Source organism: Suricata suricatta, chromosome 10, assembly GCF_006229205.1.
Source record: "Suricata suricatta isolate VVHF042 chromosome 10, meerkat_22Aug2017_6uvM2_HiC, whole genome shotgun sequence".
Taxonomy (NCBI): Eukaryota; Metazoa; Chordata; class Mammalia; order Carnivora; family Herpestidae; genus Suricata; species Suricata suricatta.
In genome coordinates, this window is record NC_043709.1 from 67,750,849 (window position 1) to 67,776,944 (window position 26,096).

At 40.0% G+C, this 26,096-nt stretch overlaps 1 protein-coding gene across 3 annotated transcripts in view; it reads right to left on the reverse strand.

Moving 5' to 3' along the window:
* Positions 1 to 26,096, reverse strand: part of ANO6 (anoctamin 6) — a 193,078-nt gene that overhangs the window by 81,782 nt on the left and 85,200 nt on the right. For all 3 annotated transcript variants that reach the window (XM_029954242.1, XM_029954241.1, XM_029954243.1), the window contains one exon: positions 4,227 to 4,355. In XM_029954242.1, the coding sequence (XP_029810102.1) occupies positions 4,227 to 4,355 (129 nt within the window). The remainder of the gene's footprint in view (positions 1 to 4,226; positions 4,356 to 26,096) is intronic.

Below are 26,096 nucleotides of genomic sequence, written 5' to 3' on the forward strand. Positions count from 1 at the left end.
GCCAGATGCAGCTGGCTACCTACTGAACACTCTCATTTCCCCCCTTCTTCACCACTAAGAAGAGCCTGGTGGTCTTCCAGGTATTGGGTGACCAGGCAATTTAAGAAATGAAAGGCAAAACTTCATTCGTCTGTGCTAATGATGGTACATAACTCCATTGTCTTGCCAACAGGAATTTTTTGAACAGACTTGTGACAGACAATAAACTGTGAGAGCAAGTCTGCTTAGGGCCCTTCTTGGGGAGCTGCCTTCCCCCTTAAAAAAGGCCATTCTCTCTTCCCACCCCCAGAAGGCCTTGAGTACAAGAGCCATCTTGTAACAAAGTGAAGTCAGTTTAAGAACAAAAACATATGGAGGCTGGCAGGGCAAAGGATGTTATGAGTTCAATTCTTGATGACCTCTTTAAGTCAATAAAGTATCCAACTCAGAAGTGGTTTTATCTCGAGGCTACTTTTTTTTCCATGCCCATGCCCATGCCCTGTCTTAAAGCCCGACTTGGGCCTCGGTATCATGACAGTGAGATCGTGACCTGAGTTGAAATCAAGATTCAGATGCCTAAGGGACTGAGCTGCCCTGGTGCCCGACACCCCCAACCCCCAGCTTTCATGAAGGGCTACTTCTTAAGTGAGAAAATTATTTCCTGTAGCATTTAAGCCATTTTGAGTTTGGTTTTCCTGTTTCTTGCAGAAAAAATCAAAATAAAACAAAACAAAAAAACCATTCATACTGACTCAGCGCTCAGGATTGTACAGGCTAAAAGGACACGCATTATTGAAACAACTTAAAATAATTTCCTATGCCTAATCTAAATGTAAACGATTAACACTTTTTATTTTACTTAAATTTTTTAAATGTTTACTTGTTTTTGAGAGAGAGAGAGAAAGAGAGAGAGAGGGAGGGAGGGAGAGAGAGGAGAGAGGGGAGAGGGAGAGGGAGAGGGAGAGAGGGAGAGAGGGAGAGGGGGAGAGGGAGAGGGAGAGGGGGAGAGGGAGAGGGGGAGGGGGAGAGAGAGAGAGAGAGAGAGAGAGAGAGAGAGAGAGAGAGAGAGAGAAGAGAGAAACTGAGGCAGGCACAGGATCTGAAGCAGGATCCAGGCTCTGAGCTGTCAGCGCAGAGCCCAACATGCAGCTCAAACTCATGAACCGTAAGATCATGACCTGGGCCGAAGTCAGCTGCTTAACCTACTGAGAGGCCCAAGGCACCCTGACTTACACTTTTTAAAAAAAAAAAAGGTATGAAGTTCCTGAAGTATTTTCACTAATATAAAGGGACAAAGTGACACGCTGTTTGGAGATTTAGCTAAAAAAAGTATTTTCTCTTCTGCTCATGGCAACATGTAGCCTTTTACTCGATGTTTTGTGGCCCTATTACTTCCTTCTCCATTCCTAGAAAGGTATTTAACAATACTCTTCAGATCAAGGAATGGCAAGGTCAACTTTGGTGTTGCTTTAGGAAATTCGTATGATTTAGACACAAATTTTTTTTTTCCTCTCAAAGAAAACAGGATTTTGAAATTGCCTTGCCTTGGTGGAGTCCTACATCCTGAATAAGGCTTGACAGAGAGTATGATGGAACTCACAAATGTGTTTCTGATTAATAAAAATGTGACTCCAAAGCTGAGCTTTAAATTCTGGTGGAGTCTAAGGAATATGTACAAACACAGTCTCAAAGCACTTCAAAGCACGGGTTAGAAAAACCAACATCACGGTACATCTATCCATGAGTTCAGAGACTGCCAAATTAACGATGAATTTTTCTCCTGATTTATGAGAGCTACCCTGGGACCTATGTTTCTGGGTAAGGCAAAGGCAGCACTTATTAATAATGTAAGCAGCTCTAGGGCCCCTTCACCATGGCGGGGAAGCTCCTGTCTAAAACCAGAACAGTTTCCTTTACACTTTAATGGATTAGATTTGTTTAACTTACTTTATATAGTGCTCAGTGCAGTTCCACTGGCACAGGGATGCTTAATGAATATTTGATGACGGGGACTATGACTGCACAGAATATATCTTAGTGTCCACGGGAAAATGATAAAACACTCTAAGCTACATTACTCTAGTGATATAATTATATAATAGCAAAAGGGGAGCTCATGCCTTTTAATACTAGCACACTGTTTTAAGAAAACCACAAATAAGAGCAAAGGCATAGGAATTAATATTATCTAATATGATTTAATATGTGCTAACAATTTATATCACAGGTCTACATAATATTTTACTTAACCCTTACCATAATGCTATGGAGTAGGTATTGGAATCCCCATTTCTTGAATCTAAGAAGCCGTTACTATGTGATGAACTAATATTTTACATATCCATATGAAAAATGCAGCCAATGAAATTATGATATGCCATTTGTAAGACATACCCTAATTTTAAAGATGTGAAAATGTAAAAATAACACACATCTCAAAAACGCTAATAAAATAGGATACTGACGAGACAATTCATTCAAGTCCATAGGCAGTTAATAGCTATGGCCAAGACCAGCCAGCTGTCCACCAAAGATTCATGCTCCCCTTCCTACAGAGAAATGGCTGTCCAGCCAGAAAATAAATTTTCCATTTTCCTGAGTTCGGACCCATAGAATGTAGCAAAATTGACGTTATCACCTCCAGGCCAAAGTGGTAACGAAGCACTCCATCCTTTCTCTTAGACTATTATTTATGTTGATGCCCACGATGATTTTATTTATTTTTTAAATCTTTTTATGTTTATTCATTTTTTTAAGAGACAGACAGAGTGGTGAGCGAGCAGGGGAGGGGCAGAGAGAGAGAGGGAGACACAGAATCCAAAGCAGGCTCCAGGCTCTTGAGCTGACAGCACAGAGTCCAATGCAGGGCTCAAACTCATGAATCGTGAGATTATGACCTGAGCTGAAGTTGGTCGCTTAACCAACTGAGCCACCCAGGTGCCCCTAGGATGATGTTAGAAACTACTTGTTGAATATGGCAAGGCTTTTGTGTCAGCCTGGGTCCCTGACCTGCCAGGTGCCGAGCCATACCCATACCCCTACACCCCTATTGCCATCCGAGTTGACACCAGCAATAAGTAAACTTTTACTGTGTTAAGACACTGTAATTCAGAACTAGTTTATTATATTGGCTAGAATTACTCCAAATAAGTGGAGTGGCAGAATTAGGATCTGAATGGCAAGTTCCAGAGCCCGGGTTTCTTCTGAGACACCTTGGGAATGCAAACCTCCAAACTTACCCCTTCCAAAATAAACACAGGTGTGACTGCTTCATTTTAAGCAGGTTTCATCAGCTGGCTTGAAGGAATGGGCAGAAATCAATAGATTTAAGAATGATGTATTTCAGAGAGGAACAATTAAAGCTGTGTATATGAATAACATAGATGTGAGAAAAAACCAAGAAAGAAAGAATGAGGGAGTTATTTTCAAAATGAGGAAAAGTGACCTACATATGCTCTCTTCTTTTTGTCCTGTTTCAGCTTAATACAATTTGGGTTCAGGTAAAGGATATTCAGGTATTTGTTATAACACTAGCCTACTAAATGGTTTAATAAGGCAAGATAAAAATTGTCTTGTTACTTAAGAAAACTTGAAGAAAAGGAAAGGGAAGAAGGAGCAGCTTGTCTGGCAATGGAAGAAACGGAAGGAAGGGAAGTGACAGAAAATGAGAGCGGTGACTAGCACAGGTTCTACATTCAAGACAAGAATCTGAACCATAGCTCCACTATCTCTCATACCAGAGTTGGTGACCTTGGGAGATCATTCCACCTAAGGGTCAAGTCAGTCATCTACAGTGGTAGGACAATAGAAGACACCTCATAGGTATTGTAAAAATTGAGACAATGCATGCAAAAGACACACAGCACCCAAGGGTGAGAGCACACTGAAGGCTAGCTATTACTGCACTGGCTGTCATTACTAATCATTAGTGTCCCTTCCCACCTAGTTGCAAATACTGAAGTATGATTTTAATGTAAATCTCTTCTACAGATAGAAAATGCAATTCCTTGGAAGAAAGTCTGCCTTCAGCAAAGGTTAAGAGCCCGATGAAGTTTCTGCTTCAAATTAAAAAAAAAAAATCTGTTAACATACCTTGAGGGAATGATGAGCAGAGAAAATATGAAGGTATGTTTGGTACATTATATTTCAAATACCAGTTTCACTGTATTGCTTACATAAAAATAGCACTTTATTTTTTCATTTCACGATATGATAAGCAAAAAGGAAAATAGCACACACAAACTTACCCTGTTTTTTTCATTTGAACCCTTTTTATTGGTTTCTTTTCTACTTTCATCTTCATACACTAGAACAAAGTCGATTCTTCGCTGACCGTCGTTAAAAAAGAGGGAGTCGGGTTTTCCATTAAATTCTTCCTGTGTGGAGAAAACAAATTTTAATGTAATTTTTTCAAAGTGTCAAATTATAAGTGTTTATCTTCTAGCTTTAACAGATATATCAGCGTGTTTACTCAGAAAGAGAAATCCACCGCTTGTTACTTCACTAAGAGGTCACAGTCACCATGATCTTTGCAAGCACAGTCTGTTGTGGGTGAAAGAAGTCCTTGAATTAAGCAGTTTAGGATGATTCTCCAAACACATGGGAAAATATCAGTATTATTTATGTAAACACAATCATCTCAGAATTATTCTCTCCTGGAACAGCAAAGGAGAATCATGTTTGCAAATAAACACGATTCCTAGAGGTGCCTGTCGGAAGGACTGAGGTTCATTTAGCAAGAAGAAAAATCCAAGACAAAGCACTAGTTATGAAAATCTCATCCATCCGAAGCCATGTTTTTCTCATTTTTCATGACGGCTCTCTGGACCTTACCACTTTAAGAAAGTACACCTTATAACCTTAAACATATGCAAGATGATGCTTTGATAAACACAGAAGCTACAATGGTTGTTGGTATTTGTTCCCCAATTGACAAAAGATATCCCTTCACTCCTAGCAAACAAAACAAATAAACAAATGACCCTGGCAACAACAATAAATGAGGCTTTAGTTCAGAGCATAAAAGCCCTAGGGCTTAAAAACAAAGAAGGAACAGCAGAACACAGGCCGAACAGAGTAAAACAATCTTTATTTCCATGTGGATTTGAATAGAATTACTTTAATTTGCTCTAAGCAAAGATGTGGGTTTGTGCTTCTCACACAGCTCCTCAGGATGCTTATGTGAATTTTGTTGCTGTTGTTTAAGAATCAGACTACCTTTTAACCGATAAGTTATATTTAAAATTTTTTAACTTCTTTTTTTCATTAAGCACTCATGGGGAAATTGCATTATGCAGTCCTTTAATGGAACCACTTAATCATTAAATGCAATGAATTCTTTTCTGCATTTACCATCAATTAATTTTTTTTTAAAAATCACCTAATTTTACCAGTACCCCTTCTTTCCTTTCTTTCCACTTTTGAAAAGACATATCTTTTGCTGAGCATATACAGCCTGATACTTGTCATTCCTGTCTTTTCCACCAGGGAGCTGGGGGGGGGGGGTTCTTGCTAGTATTCAAAACGCCTCCCATTTAGCAGTCACCTGTGGAGTGAATGCTGCTGGCCTAACTCAGCACACCTCCCTCACAGTCCCCTTTAACCAAGGATGCCAACCACAGTGTGACTTTGCCTTGAGCAACAGACACACCAGTGCCTTAGACTGGGGCCACTTTCCATTTCTTCCATTTACAATTCCAGCTGTTAACATCCATAAACTTGAAGAGGATCTAAAGCTGTCCAAAAATGCTAAGCCCTGTCTTTTTCATTTCAGCTACAAAGTCCTTCGGGCTCCTTCTATTTCTCTTTCTTTCAATGAAGATGTTACTGGTGGTGACAATCAGGGCAGTTGCTAGAGGAAACTTTTACCTAGAGGGGGGAAAATTGAATAATTTCCTCGCAGTGACAAAGGGGGAGGTGGTGCGGGGTACAGTCTAGCCATGAAAACCCAGTCATCATTACAGATATCTGGCAAGTGTACAAAAGCCACATGTTCTCTGTAGCCCACATTCCGTTGCTTTTGGTGGCATCCAGTAGGACTCACGGAGGGTGTGAAGGAGGAGGTCTGGAAGGAGATGTGCACCTGCACATGGCTCCAGGCACTCTCCCTCGCACGGCCCTTGCTCAGACACACAGGCTGGCTGGCAGCTCCCGGATAGTCTGGTCTGCGTGCACCTTTCCTGAGTGACAGAAGACTATGGTCCTTCGTTTGGAGGAAAGCCTCAATGACTCGGCAACAGCTGTCCGTGTGAAATAACTAGGTCAAACTCTGATATGGTTTTAGTGGAACGCAATGCCAGGGGAAAGGGCGCCAATTTTGTGCTGCTGTGAAGCCCAGGTTTGCCATCGCTTGGCACAAGACTCTCTAGTAGGCAACTGGGAGAAAGAGAGGAACTCAGTGCAGGGTTGGAAAGAATATGTAACAAACAAGAAATCTGGTCTGAATTTTAAAAGACTGATTTATGAACAAACCTACTTTTTTTTTAGGGCTGGATTTTTTAGTAATAATTCCACTACAGGCTTAACTCACCCAACAGGACACTGAAAGGAACCTGAAATACAAGACCTAAAAAATAATTCCTCTCCTAAGGTTTTGCTTTACAGGAAGTAAAATTTATTATTTTTTAATACAATTTATTGTCAAATTGGCTTCCATACAACACCCAGTGCTCATGCCAACCAGTGCCTTCCTCCATGCCCATCACCCACTTTCCCCTCTCCCCCACCTCCCATCAACCCTCAGTTTGTTCTCTGTATTCAAGAGTCTCTTAGAGTTGCCTCCCTCCCTATTTATAACTATTTTTCCCTCCCCCACCCCATGGTCTTCTGTTAAGTTTCTCAAGATCCACATATGAGTGAAAGCATATGATATCTGTCTTTATATGAAGTAAAATTTTAATAGTCTCTCGGGATAAATACTGATAAACTTCTTTAAATGACTGATTATTCAGTAATGAATTATTCAAGTCCTGACCTCTATGCCTTTCTTGGTACCTACTCAAAACTTTTACTCTTTTCTACCAAGTCAAATGGCATCAAGATTAAATACAAAAATTCTAAAACCAGACACTTTTCCAAAGAAGACAGACATACATGATGGCTAACAGACACATAAAAAGATGCTCAACATGACTTATCATCAGGGAAATACAAGTCAAAACTACAGTGAGATACCACTTCACACCTTTCAGAATGGCTAAAATTAACAACACATGAAACAATAGGTGTTGGTGAGGATGAGGCGAAAGGGGAACCCACTTTCAGTGTTGTTGGGAATGCACACTAGTGCCGCCACTCTGGCAAACAGTATGGAGGTTCCTCAAAATGTTAAAAGAAGAACTACCCTAGGATACAGCAAATGCACTACTAGGTAGGTACTAACCCAAAGGCTACAAAAATACTGATTCGAAGGGATACATGCATCCCGATGTTTACAGCAGCACTATCAACAATAGCCAAAGTATGGAGGGAGCCCAAATGTCCATCACCGGATGAATGGCTGAAGAAGATGTTATATAGAGAGACAATGGAATATTAGTCAGGCATCAAAAAGAATGAAATCTTGTCATTTGCAATGACGTGGACAGAGCTGGAGAGTACTATGTGAAATAAGTCAGAGAAATACCATATGATTTCACTCATACATGGAAATTAAACAAAACAGATGAACATAGGGGAAACTAAAAAGAGAAAGAGAGGCAAACCAGAGAACACTCTTAACTAAAGAGAACAAACTGAGGGTTATTGGAGGGGGATGCTAATAGGAAGGGCACTTGTGATAAGCACCAGCTATTATAAGTAAGCAATGAATCACTAAATTCTACATCTGGAACTAATATTACACCATGTTAACTAATGGAATTTAAATGAAAACTTGAAAAACAAAAACAAAAAAACACTGAATGCCAACTTTTCCTGTTCAGCAACTTAAATTTAAAAACACTTGAAGAGAAGGTTGAAAATTTATCAGGTAAAATTATTTTAGAGATCATGGCTTCGGTATGGTTACTGACTTCCCCCTAGGAAGACCCCACGAGGGTCTTAGGCAAATGTCTGAATGTCAAGGAAGTAAACAGTCTGTAGCTGTTAATACTTCTTTCTGGAAAAATATCAAGTAAATATCCAATTATAGTTTGGAGTCTATACTATATTCTATCTGTTCACACCCAATGCCCTCTCTGGTTCCGATGATACTAGATTCCCCACCCCCACCCCACCCCCACCTAGCATTCAGTTACTCATGGGGAGCCACCTGACCTAATGCTGTACTGAAAGTTAAAGGCTACAGGGGTTTTAAAAAAAACCCACCCACGTTCATTGTCACTATATCAAAATCATGCTGCCAACCACTGTGGAATTGTGACCAGACCACCTCTGCCGCTGGCATTTCACGCTTGGGATGCAGAGGAGACACACATGTCCGAGCAGTAACTGCTTGGCTGAAGAGAACAGGAGAGGGAATGGGAAGGGAGGTCAGGTATGATTAAGTGATGTTTTCCAGGCCTCCCTCCTCTCAGCTGGCTTCCTTCGTCCTTTTTCTTATGGAGCGGCCCCTTCAACAAAAGAGCCCCACAGGGCAGGATCCTCCATAACCAAATCAGAATAAAAAATGCATGCTACAAAATACTGTGCCCAGTGCTTTCAAGCTACAGGTGTGAATTTAAGAAAATGAACATTTTTTTGCTCTTGGCTGAGAAGTACGAGTGGGTGCCGGTTCCATCCCTGGAGCCAGTTCAGACCTCCACAGTATAGGACAAGTGATTGAGAAAGAAAGACCTCGTGGACGCAAAGACAAGTCCAAAGATGAGCATTTTCTGGTATTACATAGTAGGGAAATTTCTCATAAGCAATCTCTGAATGAAATGAGGCATTAGACCCTTCCTTGAATAGACGCTTCAGGTAAATGAAGGGTGACATGAGGAGGTCTCTCTTCTAGTTGGAGAAATAAGGGCCAGGGTAAGGGAGGACCTGGGAAACAGCTGGCTGAGTGTCCCTGCTCTGTGGCATTTGGGGTGGTTCTAGGTGAGTGGCCCATCTTACTAAGCACCCTCTTGGAAAACTTGATATCAGCACTTGGTAAATCCACAGCACAACTTGCTGCCTAACATTTGTTCAATCTCATATTTCTCAAGTGGCCGCAAATCAGGTCCTCAAATAACCCTGCAAAAAACAAAACTGGAAGTACCATTCCACAATCGACGCATCTATTCTGAGAGCTTAAAATGCCAAATTTAAGTTATTTGTCCAAGATCTGCATAAAAAGCAGTCTAATTGGGATTTCCGCTCAAACTCTTATTTATGTGTAAGGGTGTTTGAAACTTGCCTTGGACAGCAAGTGATATTCTGATTGTATCTCCAGAGTTTTCAAATAGTCTATTCCTGCCCTGATATGGTTGTCACTTACTATGATACTGGAGAGTAGACCAAGTTCATTTGGACAATGGCGTCGACCTTTATACAAAGCAGGATGCAATAAAAAGGCTTAATATCTAACAATAATAGGTGAGGAATTATATTATGAATATAAACAATATCAAAACACACAATTAAAGAGTAACTGATATGTGAATGTGGAAAAAAACACATGGCTCTCTGCAGTCTTTTACACCACCTTAAGTAAAACAAAACTAATTAACTAAATCCAAGAAGGACACAATAGGGGGGAAAAAGCAAACTTTAATAATGGCAGAGAACTAAAGTGAAAATATTGGATCTTTGATTTTTCAGTAAACCCTGAATCCATGCACATAGCAAGTTTTAGGGAAACCAAACTTAAGAAGCAGAAGCCTCTGTGTAAATATTTAGATCTCACAAAACACAGAGCACAATGAAATTTTATCTGCATGCCACAATTATAAATGAGATATACTCGGAAGTGTTTTCCCTACGGTGGTAGAGTGCAGGCAGATTCGAAGCATAAGTAACCGTGGCACTTTTTTACTTTATACAATTGTGCACAAAGCGGAGAGATCAGGACCAATTCTTTCCTTTGAGGAGATCTCCTCCTTGGCCCATAAGAACATGTAATCGTGAGAAAACACAAAGTAGAAAGAAAAATGGCAAGCACTGCCCATATGGAAGGCTCAATACTGAAGGTGGAAAGACTAGCATTGTGGGGAGCAGGGTGAAAGAAGAGGAAATAACCTGTTAGTTAACAGGGGAGAAGGAGAAATACGTGGACACACAAGGGAGCTAAGGAGGAAGTCAGCTCAGTAACCGGTGTATCACAGGGGACGAGGAAGCATGTTTTTTGACTGGCATTTAGGAAGTCGATGGGAGGGTAGTGTGGTGGACAGAGGGCTCACTGAAGGAGGAAGGGGTATTCAGAAGCGAGGACTCCAGGTTGGGTTTCAGAGTCAAGCACGGAATATCCCTTCATGGTGACTCTATAATGATCAAAGTGTACTCAAGAGTGAACCAGAATGATATCTGTACAAGTCACAGTCTCTTTCCCCACTCTGTCAACACTATTAACTTCTGAAGGCTAGTGGCCAAGTCTTGTTCATCCTGAGCTCTCTGCTGAGCATTGCAGGTAGCATGAGCTCGGTTTACTTTTTTCTTAGAATAACCTCTTTTTCCTTCCTGATAATAAAAGTAATATATACTGCCAAAAAATTCTGAAGATACAGCAAACTAAAAAGGAAAAAACAGAAGTCATATGTAATCCAATCTCATAGAACTGAGCTGAGCTTAATATGTTCATCCTTTCAGGTTTTCTCTCTCTCTCTCTCTCTCTCTCTCTCTCTCTCTCTCTCTCTCTCTCTCACACACACACACACACACCCCAAAATGGTACTATACTCTACATACTGTTTTATAAACATCTATCATAGACACTTTTCTAGCTTGATATTAAAGCTCTGTGTCACGCTTAATCACTACAATATAAACATTTCCTCCACTGATGAACACATAAATTGTTTCCAATTTGCTGCTTTTATAAACACTGCTGCAATGAGCATCCTTGTACATATGTATCCGTGCACATGTTCAATTACTATTTCCTTAGGCTAAATTCTAGAAGCAGATTTTAAGTGGCACGGCTTTTTCAGGAGCTTCTGATAGATACATTACTAAACTGTCATCTGTAATATTTGTAATAAATGAACACTTCCACCAGCAGAGTACATGAAAGTGCTCTTTCCCACCCTTACCAGATTCTGTTAGTCTCACTCTCCCCTTGACAGTCAAAATATTTTTTTTTCATTTGTACTTTTTAATTAGAGAGCACCAACATTTTTATGGGTACTGCCCAACCAAATTACTGCTTTTGTGAAATGCCAATTACCATTCTTGTCCTAAATGAACTATCTCATTATTTAGTCCCTATTCAGTAGATTCTCTTGGGTTTTACTAATGAAATCCTAAAAACCAGGCAGGCAAATAGGGCAAGTCAATGAATGGTGATATAAAAGAGGTCCATAAAATTACCAAGTAAGTCCCAAAAAGGAAAAGGGACAAATATTTAAGGGTACTGTCAATCAATCCTGGGTTCAACAACATCGACATGTCTGAAATTCAGACACAGAATTGGAACGTGCCAATACTAATTTTAGAGATCACTACCCCAGATTGACATACTTTCCCTTATAGCTTCAGGCCACCTTTGTAACTACCAAATATCAGCTATATATTTTTACTAAAAAAAATTTTTAGACTTAATACTTTAGTTTATAAATGATTTTTGTTTAAAAATTAATGTACAAATCCCTAAAAAAGTTTTGCTATTTTATATTGGTAAATGACTATAACCAGTTCCCAAAGAGCTAAACTTACTAGTTTCCATCATTTGTCAAAGGGATATGGTTCACTTATAAATATTATTAGATTGTGTCCTGAAAATGCTGTTGATCCCCCCCCCCTTTTTTTGGTGATATACACAAGGGAATGAACTGTTCACATGTCAGCGGCCTTCTCATTTGGTACATGCATTTTGCTTTTGTTTCCTTTTGCTTGTGTTATAAAATAAACTCTCGAATTCTATTATTAGAACATCACATTTAAGATGCTGGGTAAGTATAAAGGCATAATGCCTAAAGCATAATTATTGTTAAATATTTCTCCCCAGCCCATGCCAAGGAAATAGTAGTTTGATCAAATAAGGTTCTCATATGGCTTTAAATATTCTTAAAATTTCTGAGCAAGCTTGAGGAAATATGAAAATAGATTTTTTAATGACCTTTAAAATACAACTTCCTTAAAAGGAGTTAAGTAACTAAGGTTTCAGGGGGATTGCAGAAGATGCCCAGTTAGCAGGCTCCTCCTACGGGAGGGACTCTGGTTGAACGTTTTCCTTAACCCCACAGTGAGGTGACTACACTTTTTTTTTTTGCTCTCCCCTTTTCCCCCCATTTAAAAACCCCTGTTTAGCCTTGTTTAAGAGTGATCTGCAGAAAAGAATAAGAAAAGTCACAAAAGAAAAAGAATAAAAAGTGTGAAAATGCCTATAGTGGTTATTTTCATACTGTTCCTTTTCTAGAAGAAGTCTTCACCTGTTTGCACAGAGCTGATAAGAGTAACACTGATGAAATGTGAGGGAGATTAAGCTGCAAAATATTCCCAATCAAGTCTTAGGAAAAAATAAAGTGGTAGATGTGATAAAAACAAGACAAGTGGTATAAGAGGAGATTTCTGAGAAGGAATGATTATCCTCCCAGAGGCTAACTTCTTAAGGTTTCAACATTCCCAAAGTGTCCTGCTTTTGCTTTAATATCACATTATGTATTTAGCACTCTTAAACATTTTTTGAATCTATTAGCATCTTCAGTTTGTATGACCTCTTGAGGAAAAATATTCTACAGGCTTCCCACCTAGGCAAGATGGTTGTCCTAAATCACACCTTTTGGACATTTAAGAAATAACTCCCGGTCTTATATTCTAGAATCAGAACCAAAATAATATTGCTACAACCAGATCCCTAATGATTCAGTGGACTTTCACAATATTCCAACCACAATGTTCAGATCATTAGTCTCAAGGAACAATAGTTTTCACGTGACTTCATAACCACAGGTTTCCTTTCAACTACCCTCCTTAGTCAACCACATTTCATCTGGCTTTCACACATGTAGTTTCAGTTCTTGGAAAACTAGCTAGTTATGTTCCAATTAAAAAATATTTACTGCTGTTACCATTCACCAAATCCATGGCTGTGAATTACTCCCCTGTCTTAGTCACCTAAGACACACGTGACCTGGGTGACCAGTCCCTGAATGTGTATGCTTGTGAATGAAAACCCGACCCTCTAGAAGGTGATTATGATTTGAGAATGAAAAGAACATGGAGTTTCACACTGGCTAGTCAGGCTGTCAGGCTAGAAGCTAACTCACAAAGGTATCACTGAGGCTGTAACTGAGAAAATGAGTCATGCGCTTTACCAGGATCATATGCAATTCTTCTTTTGCAGATTCCCTTAAAGTTACAACCTGTCACTCCCAGAGGCTCTTCATCTTTCACAGGATGTTTCCATTTTGAGTTTAAGAACTGCCCGAGATTATTTTTAGCTTTTCAGCTGCTCTGAGTTTCCACCACTAGAGTCCTGTCATAAACAGTCACTCCCTCATGGACTGTTATGTCCCATGTTTCCATTGTCCATAATCTTCTCAGACTTCTCTGATAACAGATGTTTACAAACTCATTTAAAGCACGAGAAGAAAAAGAAATCCGAGCAGCTAGCGCCCAGCAAAGAATTGAGAGCTTGCCTATCAGTTAATGTCTTATAGAGATAATGATTTTTTCTCTTTTAACTCACTAGCAGTTTATAAGAATGGCTGTTTTTTGTGGTATGAAAATGAGGATGCAGAGGTTTCCAAAACAAAATTTAAAAAACCAGAGGACTCATTCAAAACAATGGCACAAATGGGGCACCTGGGTGGCTCAGTCGGTTAAGTATCCAACTTCGGCTCAGGGTATGATCTCACAGTTGGTGGGTTTGAACCCCACGTCGGGCTCTGTGCTGACAGCTCAGAGCCTAGAGCCTGCTTCGGATTCCATGTCTCCCTCTCTCTCTGCTCCTCCCCTGCTAGCGCTCTGTCTCTATGTCTCAAAAACGAGTAAAAATGTTACAAAAAAAATTTAATAAAACAATGGCACAAAAATGTTTGAAACTGAAACTGTAAAAAGAAGAGAAACTGACTGTAGATAATAAATAATACTATCCACACATTTTCCTGTCCACTGTTGGGAATTTTTAAGAAATAAAGTGCTCAGAGGAAATATATTTTTAAATAAACCTTATGCCAATTAAAAAAGGTTACTTCATTGGAGCGCCTGGGTGGCTCAGTCAGTCAAGCATCCGACTTCAGCTCAGGTCATGATCTCCCAGCTCATGAGTTCAAACCCCGCATCGGGCTCTGTGCTGACAGCTCAGAGTCTGGAGCCTGCTTCAGATTCTGCGTCTGTCTGTCTGTCTGTCTCTCTCCCTCCCTCTCTCTCTCAAAAATAAATAAATGTTAAAAAAAAATTTTTTTTAAGGTTACTTCAGCCTTTCTGTGCTCTAATTTTCTCAAATACAGTACACAGTATTTCTTGAGATCTTTTAGGAGAATACTGAACATAACTTAGTTGCTATTATTATTAAGGAGTAAATGTGAAGGGAGCCCCAAATAAGAATAAAGAACATGGGCTTTGTTATCCAGCTAAGCCAATTTCAAAACACAACTCTGCCAAAGCAGGTACCTTTGTGTATATATTTGATTTCTTTAAAACTATTTATTCATCTGTGAAAAGGAGAAATGCATGGTTATTGTGAAGATTAAGTACAATGATACATGAAAAGCAATAGCACAGAGCCTGGAACATAGTATAAGCTCAAGAAACATGAGCTGTTAGTTTTCTCTAACATGTAACAGTTCTTTATTAATTACTAGCTGTGCTGGGTGCATTCACATAATCTATAAACCTGAGGAATTCGCACCTCCATCTTGCTTCTTCTGACATTATTCTCATTACAAAAGTCATATCTTTTGGTATCACTTTGTCTATTTTTAATAGGTATTTCACTACCCTTTTATTTGCTGCTTCTCATCTGCTTTGAATTGGGTAACCAGATTAACTGAATTTATTTAATTTCTTTGAAATTTAACCTTGGTGCTTTGGTTTTCGACTTCAGAGTCTTTTCAGCTTTCCTAAGGTTCTCAGTAAAAATACGACTGATGTGGATAGTCCCATCCTAACAATGAACAAAATATGTGAAGGGTTAACAGATTATCATTATATTCTTCTCCTTGTGATAAAATGATTTAAGAAGCATCCACGGTTCCTGAAAATGCTTCAGAGACGTAAAGGTGAAATGGGTGTCTTATTAATGAAGGTGAATTTTGGACCCCACCCAAGGACCCCAATTTTGGACTGGCTGCCATGTGATTAAAGAGTTGGAACTTTCAGGCCCCCCAACACCTCCAAAAAGGGGAAATAGGCTGGACTTTGAATCAGCCAATGGCCAAAGACTTTGCCAATCATGGCCATGCAATGAGGCCTTCATAAAAAACCAAAAGGACTGGGTTTGGGGAGTTTCTGGATCGGGAACACATGGGAGATGCGAGCAGGTCGCACACCCGGAGAAGACATGGAAGCCCCAGGCTCTTCCCCCAGCCTGGCCCCATGCATCTCCTCATCTGGTTGTTGATTCATATCCTCTAACAAGCTGGTGAATATAAGTAAATGTTTTCCTGAGTTCCGTGAGCTACTCCAGCAAATTAATCAAACCTAGAAAGGAGGTTGTTGGAACCTCCACTCTGTAGTCAGCTGGTGAGAAGCACCAGGGTAACACCCTGAGACTTACCACTGGGGGCCGAAGTGGAGCATGGAAGGCAACTTTGTAGGACTGAGTCCTTAACCTGTGCAGGCTGATGCTATCTGCTGGTGGACGGCGTCAGAACTGACTTGAGTTCTCGGAAACCCAACTGGTATCCAAGAGTTGCTTAGTGTTTGGGAGGTGGGGAATACCCCCTCTCCACACTGGAATTGGTACTAGGTACACTAAAAGACTCTCCTACTGTCAAACTCTCTCAAAAGAGGTCTTCTGACATCTGGCATTAAATAGAATGAAAATAATAAGATTCATGAATTGTAAAAAGGGAGAGAGAGTCAGGCCAGAGAAAGTTGAAGGAAGAAAAAGTACTAACCACTGGGACAACTATCACTGTTATGATTTTAACATGATATGTAGCACAAAGCCTCCTGGCTGCAGGGCAAAAAGGAAATGTGTTCAATCATCCAGTTCTTGTTGTCAGAAAAAAGGAAAGCGTTCTGATTTGGGGACAGGAAAAGTCTCATGTGAGACTTTATATAGAAACACCCAGTTTTTGTTCACTTCCCTAACAACGTCTTGGGCAAGGAAATGGGGTTATAAAATATAATATTCAGGTAACCTTTGACTTTTTCTTTAGTCCTCATATCACTTCTACCTTTGAAGCAACTGGTCTACATTTCACTCTGGTCCATACACTGTCATCTCTCCAGTCTGTATTCTTGCCCTTCATAAACTAAATTAATATTCCAGTCGGTCTCCCTGCATCCAGTTGTCCTGTCAAATTCACCTCACCCACTTCCACCACATAGATGGCCTTAAACCGACATGTTCAAGTCACAGGATTCAAAAACCTTCAGTTACTTCCAGTGACTTCTGGGAAAAGCGCAAACTTTTCAGATAGGTATTCAAGATTCCCCTGTAATCTCATCAGGTCCCATAGTTTATTAATAATCACTCACTCCCCATTCCTAACCCTCCAACCCATCCATCCGTTCTTATCAGTGTTTTGGCCACATCATGCTGCTGCTTCTTGACTCTACTCCTTTACTCACATGACTCCCCTTCCTAAAATCCCTTTCCCACCTATCAAAATCTTAATTCTGCTGTAAGATCTAAGTCCGTTCGCTCATGAAGCCTTCCTAACAGTGGGTTCCTATTTCTTTCTCCCTTATTACACTACCATCTATGCCAATGCATGTGTGTTCTGAGGACCTCTGGGAACTCCTTAGACCTTTACAGGGGGCCCGTAGGGACACAAACATTTTTATAATACTAAGATGTTACCTATTTTCCTCACTGTGTTAACACCGGCAAGAATAGCGCAAAAACAGGGGCGCCTGGGTGGCTCAGTCGGTTTAAGCCCCCAGCTTCGGCTCAGGTCAGATCTCACGTTTGTGGGTTCGAGCCCCGCGTCGGGCTCTGTGCTGACAGCTAGCTCAGAGCCTGGAGCCTGCTTCTGGTTCTGTGTCTCCTTCTCTCTCTGCCCCTCCCCCTCTCATGCTTTGTCTCTCTCTGTATCAAAAATAAATAAAACATTTAAAAAATTAAAAAAAAAATAGCGCAAAAACAACAGTGGGTAAAACTGCCTGTGTGTTAGTAAACTCAGCAGTGGCACCTGTCCTAGTTGTCACTGTATTGTTTATCACCACAGACAGTAAACAGTCACTTCACTTAAGGATGTTCTTGATGAGAGGCACCTGGGTGGCTCAGTTAGTTAAGCGTCCAGCTCTTGGTTTTGCCTCATGTCACGATCTCACGGTTCATGACCTCTAGCCCCACACTGGGCTCTGTGCTGACAGTGTGGAGTCTGCTTGGGATTGTCTCTCCCTCTCTCTGCCTCTCCCCAGCTCACTCTGTTTCTCTCAAAATAAATAAATTTAAAAAAAATTAAAAAACAGAATGTTTGTGATGAAGCTGTAACAATAACTAATGTTATTAAATCCTGACCCTTGAGTACCTGGCTTTTCAATATTGTGTGAAGAAATGGAAGTGCACATAAAACACTTCTGATGCACACGGTAGTATCGTGGTTGTCTTGAGGAAAAGTGCTTGTGTAATTTTTAGTTGCCAATTTTTTTCCACAGATACCACTTTTACTTGACAGATAACTAACAAAATTCAGTATTATAGACTTGGATATTTGGTACATATTTTTCAGAAAATGAACAAAGGCAAACTGTCATATCAGGAAAAACAACTGACAATATTACTTATGATAAAATTCAAGCTTCCAAACAAGTATTAGAATTTAAGACAACTTGTGTTCACCACAGTGAACTTCACAGCTCCCCCCTAGTCATTAGCTTCCCTGGTGAGACTGGGGCTGTGTTAACAGACGTCATTTTCTTTTCATCTTGTATAATGAAATGGGGCAACATTTTTAAGAGTTCCTTAACCCAGTGAATCAACGTTTTCAACTGCCCTATGCATAGTGATCAAAATTATGCTTGGGTAAAGATGCATTCAAAATGCAAGAAAGGTTTTTAATATACAAAAATTTGTTGATACGGTTTCACATTCCATATTACAACCAACCTTTAAGATGCTACTACCTGTCAAGTTTCAATGTGGTATCAAAGAATATCTACAATTACCTGAAAAGGCTTTAAACAACTCCTCAGTTTCCTGACCACCTATCTGTCTAAGGCTGGGTCTACTTCATATTCTTACAGAAACAGATACAAGAATCCAGCTGCCTTCTGTTAAAGAGATGTGTCAAATACCTAAAGTGATGCCACCCTGCTTACTAATGTTGTTGTTTTAAGAAAATAGTTACTTTTCATTAAAATATTTTATGTTAATGTATGTTGAGTTTATTGTTGGTTATGTTTAAATAAATTAATACATTAAATTTTTTTTGTTTTAAGTTCTACTATAGTAAATATCAATATACCCATGAGAAGCTCTTTGGGCTCCCTACTTTATTAAAAGTATAAAGCGTAAGAATATAAAACTTTCAGAACCACCATTTTATACCATTCATTCTGGCTCTTAATTTTGCATTATATAAATTATAATCATAGTATGATACAATACCTATAGGATATGTTATCTATTTTTATATATACATACTATCATTTTTATTGGATTATAACAATGAGGGAAAAAATCCTTTTTGTTTTTAACTTATAACCTCTAGGAAACTAAGCCAACAGATACTTGCTGTATTGACTTGAGATCACATTTAAGTCAAAGTGTTTAACAGAACCATCTTATTCAAGTTTAAAAGGTTCAGTCTTGGTTTCCAAAAGCTGCTCCAGATGGCTTGGAAAATTCAAGACCACATTCCATCCCAACACAGTTGTCAGGTTCTTTATTCCTGATTTTTAATCATCACACATTGTATCCCATTGAGGCAAAGTCTTTCCCTTCTCTCTCTACACATGTGGCCCCCACACCTTAGAATCTCTCCCTTTCCTTGGCCAACTCCTCTTACGGAGCCCTTCTCTGCACTCCCTGGCTAGCTCAGGTCTCCTCATACCCTCAGAGCACCTTATATGCCTCCTTAAATGTCACATCTTACAATTTTAATTGTGTAGTTATCCATGTAATTATTTGATTAATGTCTGTTTCTCTCACTAGAATGTATGCCCCAAGGGATATTTCAGTGATATTTCCCAACAGTACCTGCTTAATATGGTTATAGAAATATGAAATGGATAAATATTATTAAATAAATCAACTGAAATTAATTAACCCTTTATCCTGTGATATTTTGGAATATCACATCACAGAAGAAATGATCTAATTTCTGCTTTTCAAGGCAGTGGTTAGAGAACAGAGACGAGGTGGCAAACGTGGCGATGGAAGACTGTGAGGTCCAGGGAAGAAAGGAAGTGACCTTAGTCTGAGGGGGCAGCAACAGAAATGAAGACAAAGGGGCTGACAAGCTGTAACTTACACTTAGAAATAGCAGGGTAGGGGCGCATGAGTGGCTCCGTTGGTTAAGCACCACTCCTGATCTCAGCTCAGGTCATGACAGCGTGGCTTCATGGGTTCAAGCCCCAAGTCAGGCTCTGGTGCTGGCCACACAGAGCCTGCTTGGGATTCTGTCTCGGTCTCTGCCCCTTCCTTGCTCATGCTGTCTCTTTCAAAACAAATCATTTTAAAGAAGCAATGTCAGGAGGAGTCTGAGGTTTTTGGCTTGAGCAGCTGAGAGGATGGTGATTATACTCACCAAAATGTACAAAGCTGGAAACGTAGTACAGGTAGGAGGGGAGACTAATAAGAGTGTGTGAGATTTCCAAGTGGAAATACCAGGGGTCTGAGGTTGATAGGAATGAGCTAAGGCTATAAATAGAAACCTGGGAGCTGTTAACACAGAGCTCTGTGGTAACTGAAGCTAAGGAAGCCGGTGTGAGGACAGTCCATGAGAAAACAGGGGCTGCAGACATCCGCCTGACAGAAAGGTTTAGGGGGACGGCAAGGGGAAAGCAAGAAGGTGAAGAAGCGGCCAACCCTCAGATCATCGCCAGTTCCCTTCTCCTCCATTTCCCATCTCTCCCTTCCTTGCCTCGTCCTGCACTGCCCGCCCTGCCTGGGCTTGTATGACTAGTCTACCCACTGGATTGCTTGCTTTCCCTGCCTCCAGTGCATTCTGTATTCCCCCCGCCCGACTGACCTCTCTACAGCTGCACTGTCCAACAGTAACGACTAGCCACAGAGAGCTACTTAAAATTAATTAAAAACTCCTCAGTGGGGAGCCTGGGTGGCTCAGTCAGTTAAGTGTCTGACTCTTGATTCCAGCTCAGGTCATGAGGTCATAGTGTGTGAGTTCATGAGAGTCTCCCTCCCTCCCTCCCTCTCTCTCTCTCTCTCTGCCCCTCCCCCGCTTGCATACATTCTCTCTCTTTCCCCCAAAATAAATAAACTTAAAAAATGTGAATTCAGTTCCCCTGTATCATCTTAGGGTAGGTCATTGAAAGGACATGACCGCTGGTTGAGCCAGGAGCCGGATCCCAGCAACCGGAGGCTCCTCAGCCTCTCCTCCGTCCTTGGAAAGTACCTTCCACTTGCCCTGCAAACTCCCAGAAGCTACCCCAAGGACACAGCCTTGAGACAGTGATGTGGAATTCATACCATCTGGTCAATATACATGACGGAATCTAGTTAAGGCTTCTCCATCAACTTTTAAGATTCTGGTAGGTGGGGATGGAGATCTTCCTGCCCTTAGGTCCACCCAAGAAAAGCCTCAGAAATTTAATTGCTCATTAAACCTTCTAGCTCCGATCTGGCGCAGCCTCTTTCTTCAGTCTCTCCTTCCCTTCAAGTTTGGTGTGACTTTTAGATTTTACCCAGGAAGGTCCCAAGCAGGTTTTGAGCCAACACATTTCAAGTGTCTCCATAGCTGCACGTGGCGAACAGGTTGTGGTGCTGGCCATCACGGAGACAGAACATTTCCATCATCACAGGATATTCTGTTGGGATAGTGCCGCTATAGCACTGCTTTACCTTTTCGGCTCAAAAGTCCAAAATCCTTAGTCCAATACAGCCACACTTAGCCTTAAGCTAACTTCACCTCCTTCCACTGCCCTAGACCAAATGGATACAAACTGGACACATCTTACTCATCTCCACTTCCATTCATTTGTCCATGTATGTCCATGTCTGTATACCCTCTATAATACATCCACTGTGACAGATTTGTGTGTTAGCTTGGCCAGGCTAGAGGACCCAGTTATGAAATCAACCACTAATCAAGGTGTTGTGAAGGTGGTGTGTACATGTGGTTGACTTTAAAGAAAAGGATATTATTCTCAATGATCTGTGTGGGACTCACTTAATCAGTTGATTGGTCTTTAAAAAAAAAAATCCTAAATTTTCTCTGAAAGGAAAGAAGTTCCACCCATGAACTGCAGCAGGCATTCCTGCCCATCCTGCATGCTCTGTGAATTAGATCCCACAACTGCATAAACCAATTCCATAGCTAATCCTCTTTGATAAATTAGGGGCACTTGGGTGGCTCAGGTCATGATCTCGCAGCTCATGAGTTCAAGTCCCACATTAGGCTCTCTGCTATCAGCACAGAGCCCGCTTCATATCCTCTGTCCCTCTCTCTCTCACTCTGTGTGTTTAAAAATAAATCTGTTTAATAAATTTCTGTGCATGTATGTATAGATATATACAACTATACATACACATTTTAATGTGTGCCTGTGTGTATGTGTATATACTACTGATTCTGTTTTCTGGATTGGTATACCTTTCAGTACAGGTTTCAGTACCTAGTGAAATGTACCCTTCAAGGCTGAGCTATATACCACCACCACCTTTAAAATTACAAACTTAAGGGTGCCCAGGGGGCTCAGTTGGTTAAGCATTTGACTTCGGCTCAGGACATAATCTCCCTGTGAGTGAGTTTGGGCCCTGTGTCGGGCTCTGTGCTGACAGCTTGGAGCCTGGAGCTTGTTGGGATTCTGAGTCTCTCTCGCTCTCTGCCCTCCCCTGCTCATGCTCTTCTCTCTCTCTCTCTCTCTCTCTCTCTCTCTCTCTCTCAAAAATGAGTAAACATTAAAAAAATTTTTAGAAAAGAAATTTTTTTAGTTACAAACCTGATTTTTCAAAATTAATGGCTCTTAAAACTAGCTATACATTAGAGCCACCTTCATAAACTTTATTTAAACATATTCAGGTTTTAACCAAGAGCAAGATTAGCACAAAAAGGTCATCTTGGACCTTCACTTTTCCAAAGAGCTCTCTAGGAAATTCTGATGCACGACCAGACTTGAAAACTGGGATCCTAAGAGAATCCTCTAGCACTTTTACCGTAAGTGCCTCTGGAACTCCCCAAACACTGCACGCTGCCTGATATTCTTTCCTTCAACCAACCAACCACCAGTGGTTACAGGACTAATGTTTGTCAGATACGAAGACAATGTGTAGGGGATAGAGGCAACAGTATTCCCCCTCTTGGCCTTGAGGGGAAATGTTGAGGCATACTGCTTGGTATTCCTCAAAGCACACTGATTAATAAATATTAAATGAATGAATACATGACAATTTCACAGCAAAATTTAGTGATGCTGATAGTGGTTTATTCAAAATAGTGCATAATTTAAATAGCTCTTATTTCTAGTTCAACTGAAAATCCTATTAGCAAGTGTTAGTAAGTGCCCAACATATTTATTTATTGATAGGCTGTACTGTTGGTATTTTATAAAATTGCTGAGTAGGATTCGCAACTCACTGATAATTTGGTAGATACCTAATGCCTGTAACTGCTTTTTCGGAAGCACTGAGTCACAAGCGCCCCTGTGTGCTCTTTTACGGAGAACAGAACCAATTTCTGACGGCAACACCGTCCGATTCCATTTGAAAGGAAACGGGAAGGGGTATCGCTGGGGCGAGCAACGTGGGGCCGTGGTCATTTCAAGGTTGGCTATTCCTGTGCCTGCAATCTATACTGCCAGCTTTGAGCACCCATAAATCTTAGATAAGGCTTCTCACTATATTATTATTTTATGAATACGCTTTTAAGATAGCTAAAATGCTTTTCAATCGCTGTGCAGTCACTGAACAACACCCCAGTGAGGAAATCTGATTTTTCTGCCTTTTCACATGAAGAGACTGAGGTCCTAAAAGAAAAAGCCCACAGGGGACTGAGAGCAGTGCCTCTAATTTCCTGGAATTCTACCTTATGCTCAACTTTCTGGGGGGACTTTCAGTTAGGACTTTAACAAAAAAAAGGAAAAAAAAAGAATAAGAAAAACACATTTCAAAGTCTCAGAAGTACCTCCTTTCACTCACTTCTGTCTTCTTCAACTTTCTTATGACTTATTTCACAAGACAGTGTACTTCGTAAAAACACTTAAGACTGTGTTAAAACCCATGAAATCGTGGGGACATCATGAGCATCACTGAATGATGTCAAAATTTTCATTATGTGTTTTTATTTTAAGGAATTTGGACTTAGTGAAATTTTACTCCAGCTACAAGTATGATCTTGATATATTCTAATTCATACTAACATTGTAAAGATCCATATTATTGGTTTGCTCATTATAATTAATGAAAATGCTCTTTGTCATTATTACAATCTATCAGGTCACATTAATCTACATTTCAAAAAGTGACTTGGGAGAAGGAACTGTGGATGCATTTTTCTTTTGAAAGAGCCATGAGAATTTTTTTGTAAAAGCCTATCTTACAGTTTTTGTGTGTCTGTTTTCTTCTTTCTTTTTTTTTTTAAACCAGAGACGGATTTAAGAAATACATTTGAGACTTAAAGATGCACTTTTTTATTATTAATTTGTCAAAATAAGGAAAACTGCAGTTAGCTAGTAGGACTTCAGAAATAAAGGGATTTTAAATGATCTTCCCAAAGCCCTTGGGCCTTCCAAATTAATTACAAATTCAAAATATGGGGTACAGGACGGTGGGGGGATAGCTGTAGTTGAAATCCTACAGGTCTCTCTCCTTTTCAATTTTCCAGGAATCTGTGAATCCATCCTGTGTATACATCTCTGCCAAGTTCTGTGTTTCTCTTTAAATTTTTATTACAACTACTTCCATTAGTGCTGTTTTTTAGGTCAAGGCAGAGTCAGGTTATTCACCAGCAGACCCACAACTTTACCTCGATTCTTTCACTTCTGTGGGCTTTTCTGTCCATTATTGTGTCATGCTTCTAGATGACTTATAATCAAATGAGTCCCATAGTAAATACTGATATCACATCTTTGTTCAGAATGCCCAGGGCTCCCTGCTTTCCTCATGCCTGTTTTTGTCAAATTAATGTTGACATTCCCCCAGATAATGGATAGCTCACTGAATTTCAAATGGGATCCTGTGTGGGGCAAGAATTCATAAGGCATTTCAGTGGAGGCTTTCTGAAAATAGGGGCATAAAAGCAATGGAATGAACACGGTTACAAGGAGGAACTTTGGCTGATGATAACAATAGGTTGAAGGTTGAGGGGAGAGAATAAAACAAAAGCAACTCAAATTGATCAGTGAGCCACAGAGAACTTACTAGGGTGGTATATACCCAGAAATATGCCGTCTTTCTCTCATTCCCTGCTTGCCATCAGCTCCCAAGTCTTGCTACACATAAAACATGTATGCCCTTCCTTCCCGTCCCCACTGATACATCCTGGTTAAAGCATACATCATCTGCCTACATTGTTATCCAGTCTGTCGTATTTAAACTCCTCTAAAGAATTAAAGAATTATGAGAGCGTCTTTCCACTAAAATGAAATGCCTGCCTATCTATACCTCTGATCCATGGGTCTTAATACTATATTTTGCAACTCCATCTACCAATTGCTATCATCAATTGGACTTTAACAAAAAAAAAGGAAAAAAAAAGAATAAGAAAAACACATTTCAAAGTCCTGCTTTGCATAAGTGTCAGGACCTACCACTTGATTTTCCCAAATCAACATGGTCCCCCCGCTCCTTAAAATGGAGTGCCCAGGTGGCTTTACCAATACTGAATGGGAGAAGCCTAGTACTTTCTTTGTTGGGGACACATAGGAGCAAATGCAACCTAAACTTGCATGAACTTTTTGACATTGTTATTATATGCTTGATTCATACTACGATGTAATTAGCCAAACCCCTAGCCTTTTCACATAATCAGTCGTCAGCTCTTATGATTTGTACTTAGGCAGCACGTATTTGTGAATCAAGAGGAGGCCATTACTTTAATCATATTGATTTTTGTCTCTTCTAGAAATTGATTTCCAGCCATTGTTCCACAGTCTTGGTACCAAGATCAATTGCCCAGAAAAGTATACTCTCACTAGGTCCACATTTCTTCAATCTGTATTTAAAATGCAATTTTGTTTACACCGTTTGCTAAAAATCAAAACACGCAAAAATGTGTCAACTATACCTCAATTTTTAAAGAACACAAACATGTATGTGGCTTTTTCCTGTTCTACCATTATAATCACCCTCATTTAAAAAAAGCGAAAACAGGTAATGGGCTCTGTTTGACATGACTTATTTATACTGAACTTGCATTGGCTCCTGATAGCCTTTCCTTTTTCTAACATTTATAAACCACCCACTTAAAAATCTCATCCTGTATTCCTGGAGAGTAATACTCCAGTGTCCATGTCTCTATTTATCAGAATTTAGTCTGTGTCCAACTTCTACCCTAACCCTACCACTTCTGGAAAACTGTCACAGTTGTCCCTCTATTATTCTGCTAATTGTCCCAGCCCTCATATCACCTCCATTAACAACTGTGGTTCCATGAGCAAATCCACATGCTCTTTTAATACCCTGGTTGATATATAATTTTTCTAGCTAAGAAATTTAAATTTATTTGGAATAATGATAGTCCTTCCTATAATAGTCTCATGCAGCATGTAATTCTTTTTTTTCTTTTAATGTTTGTTTATTTTTGAGAGAGAGACCGCAA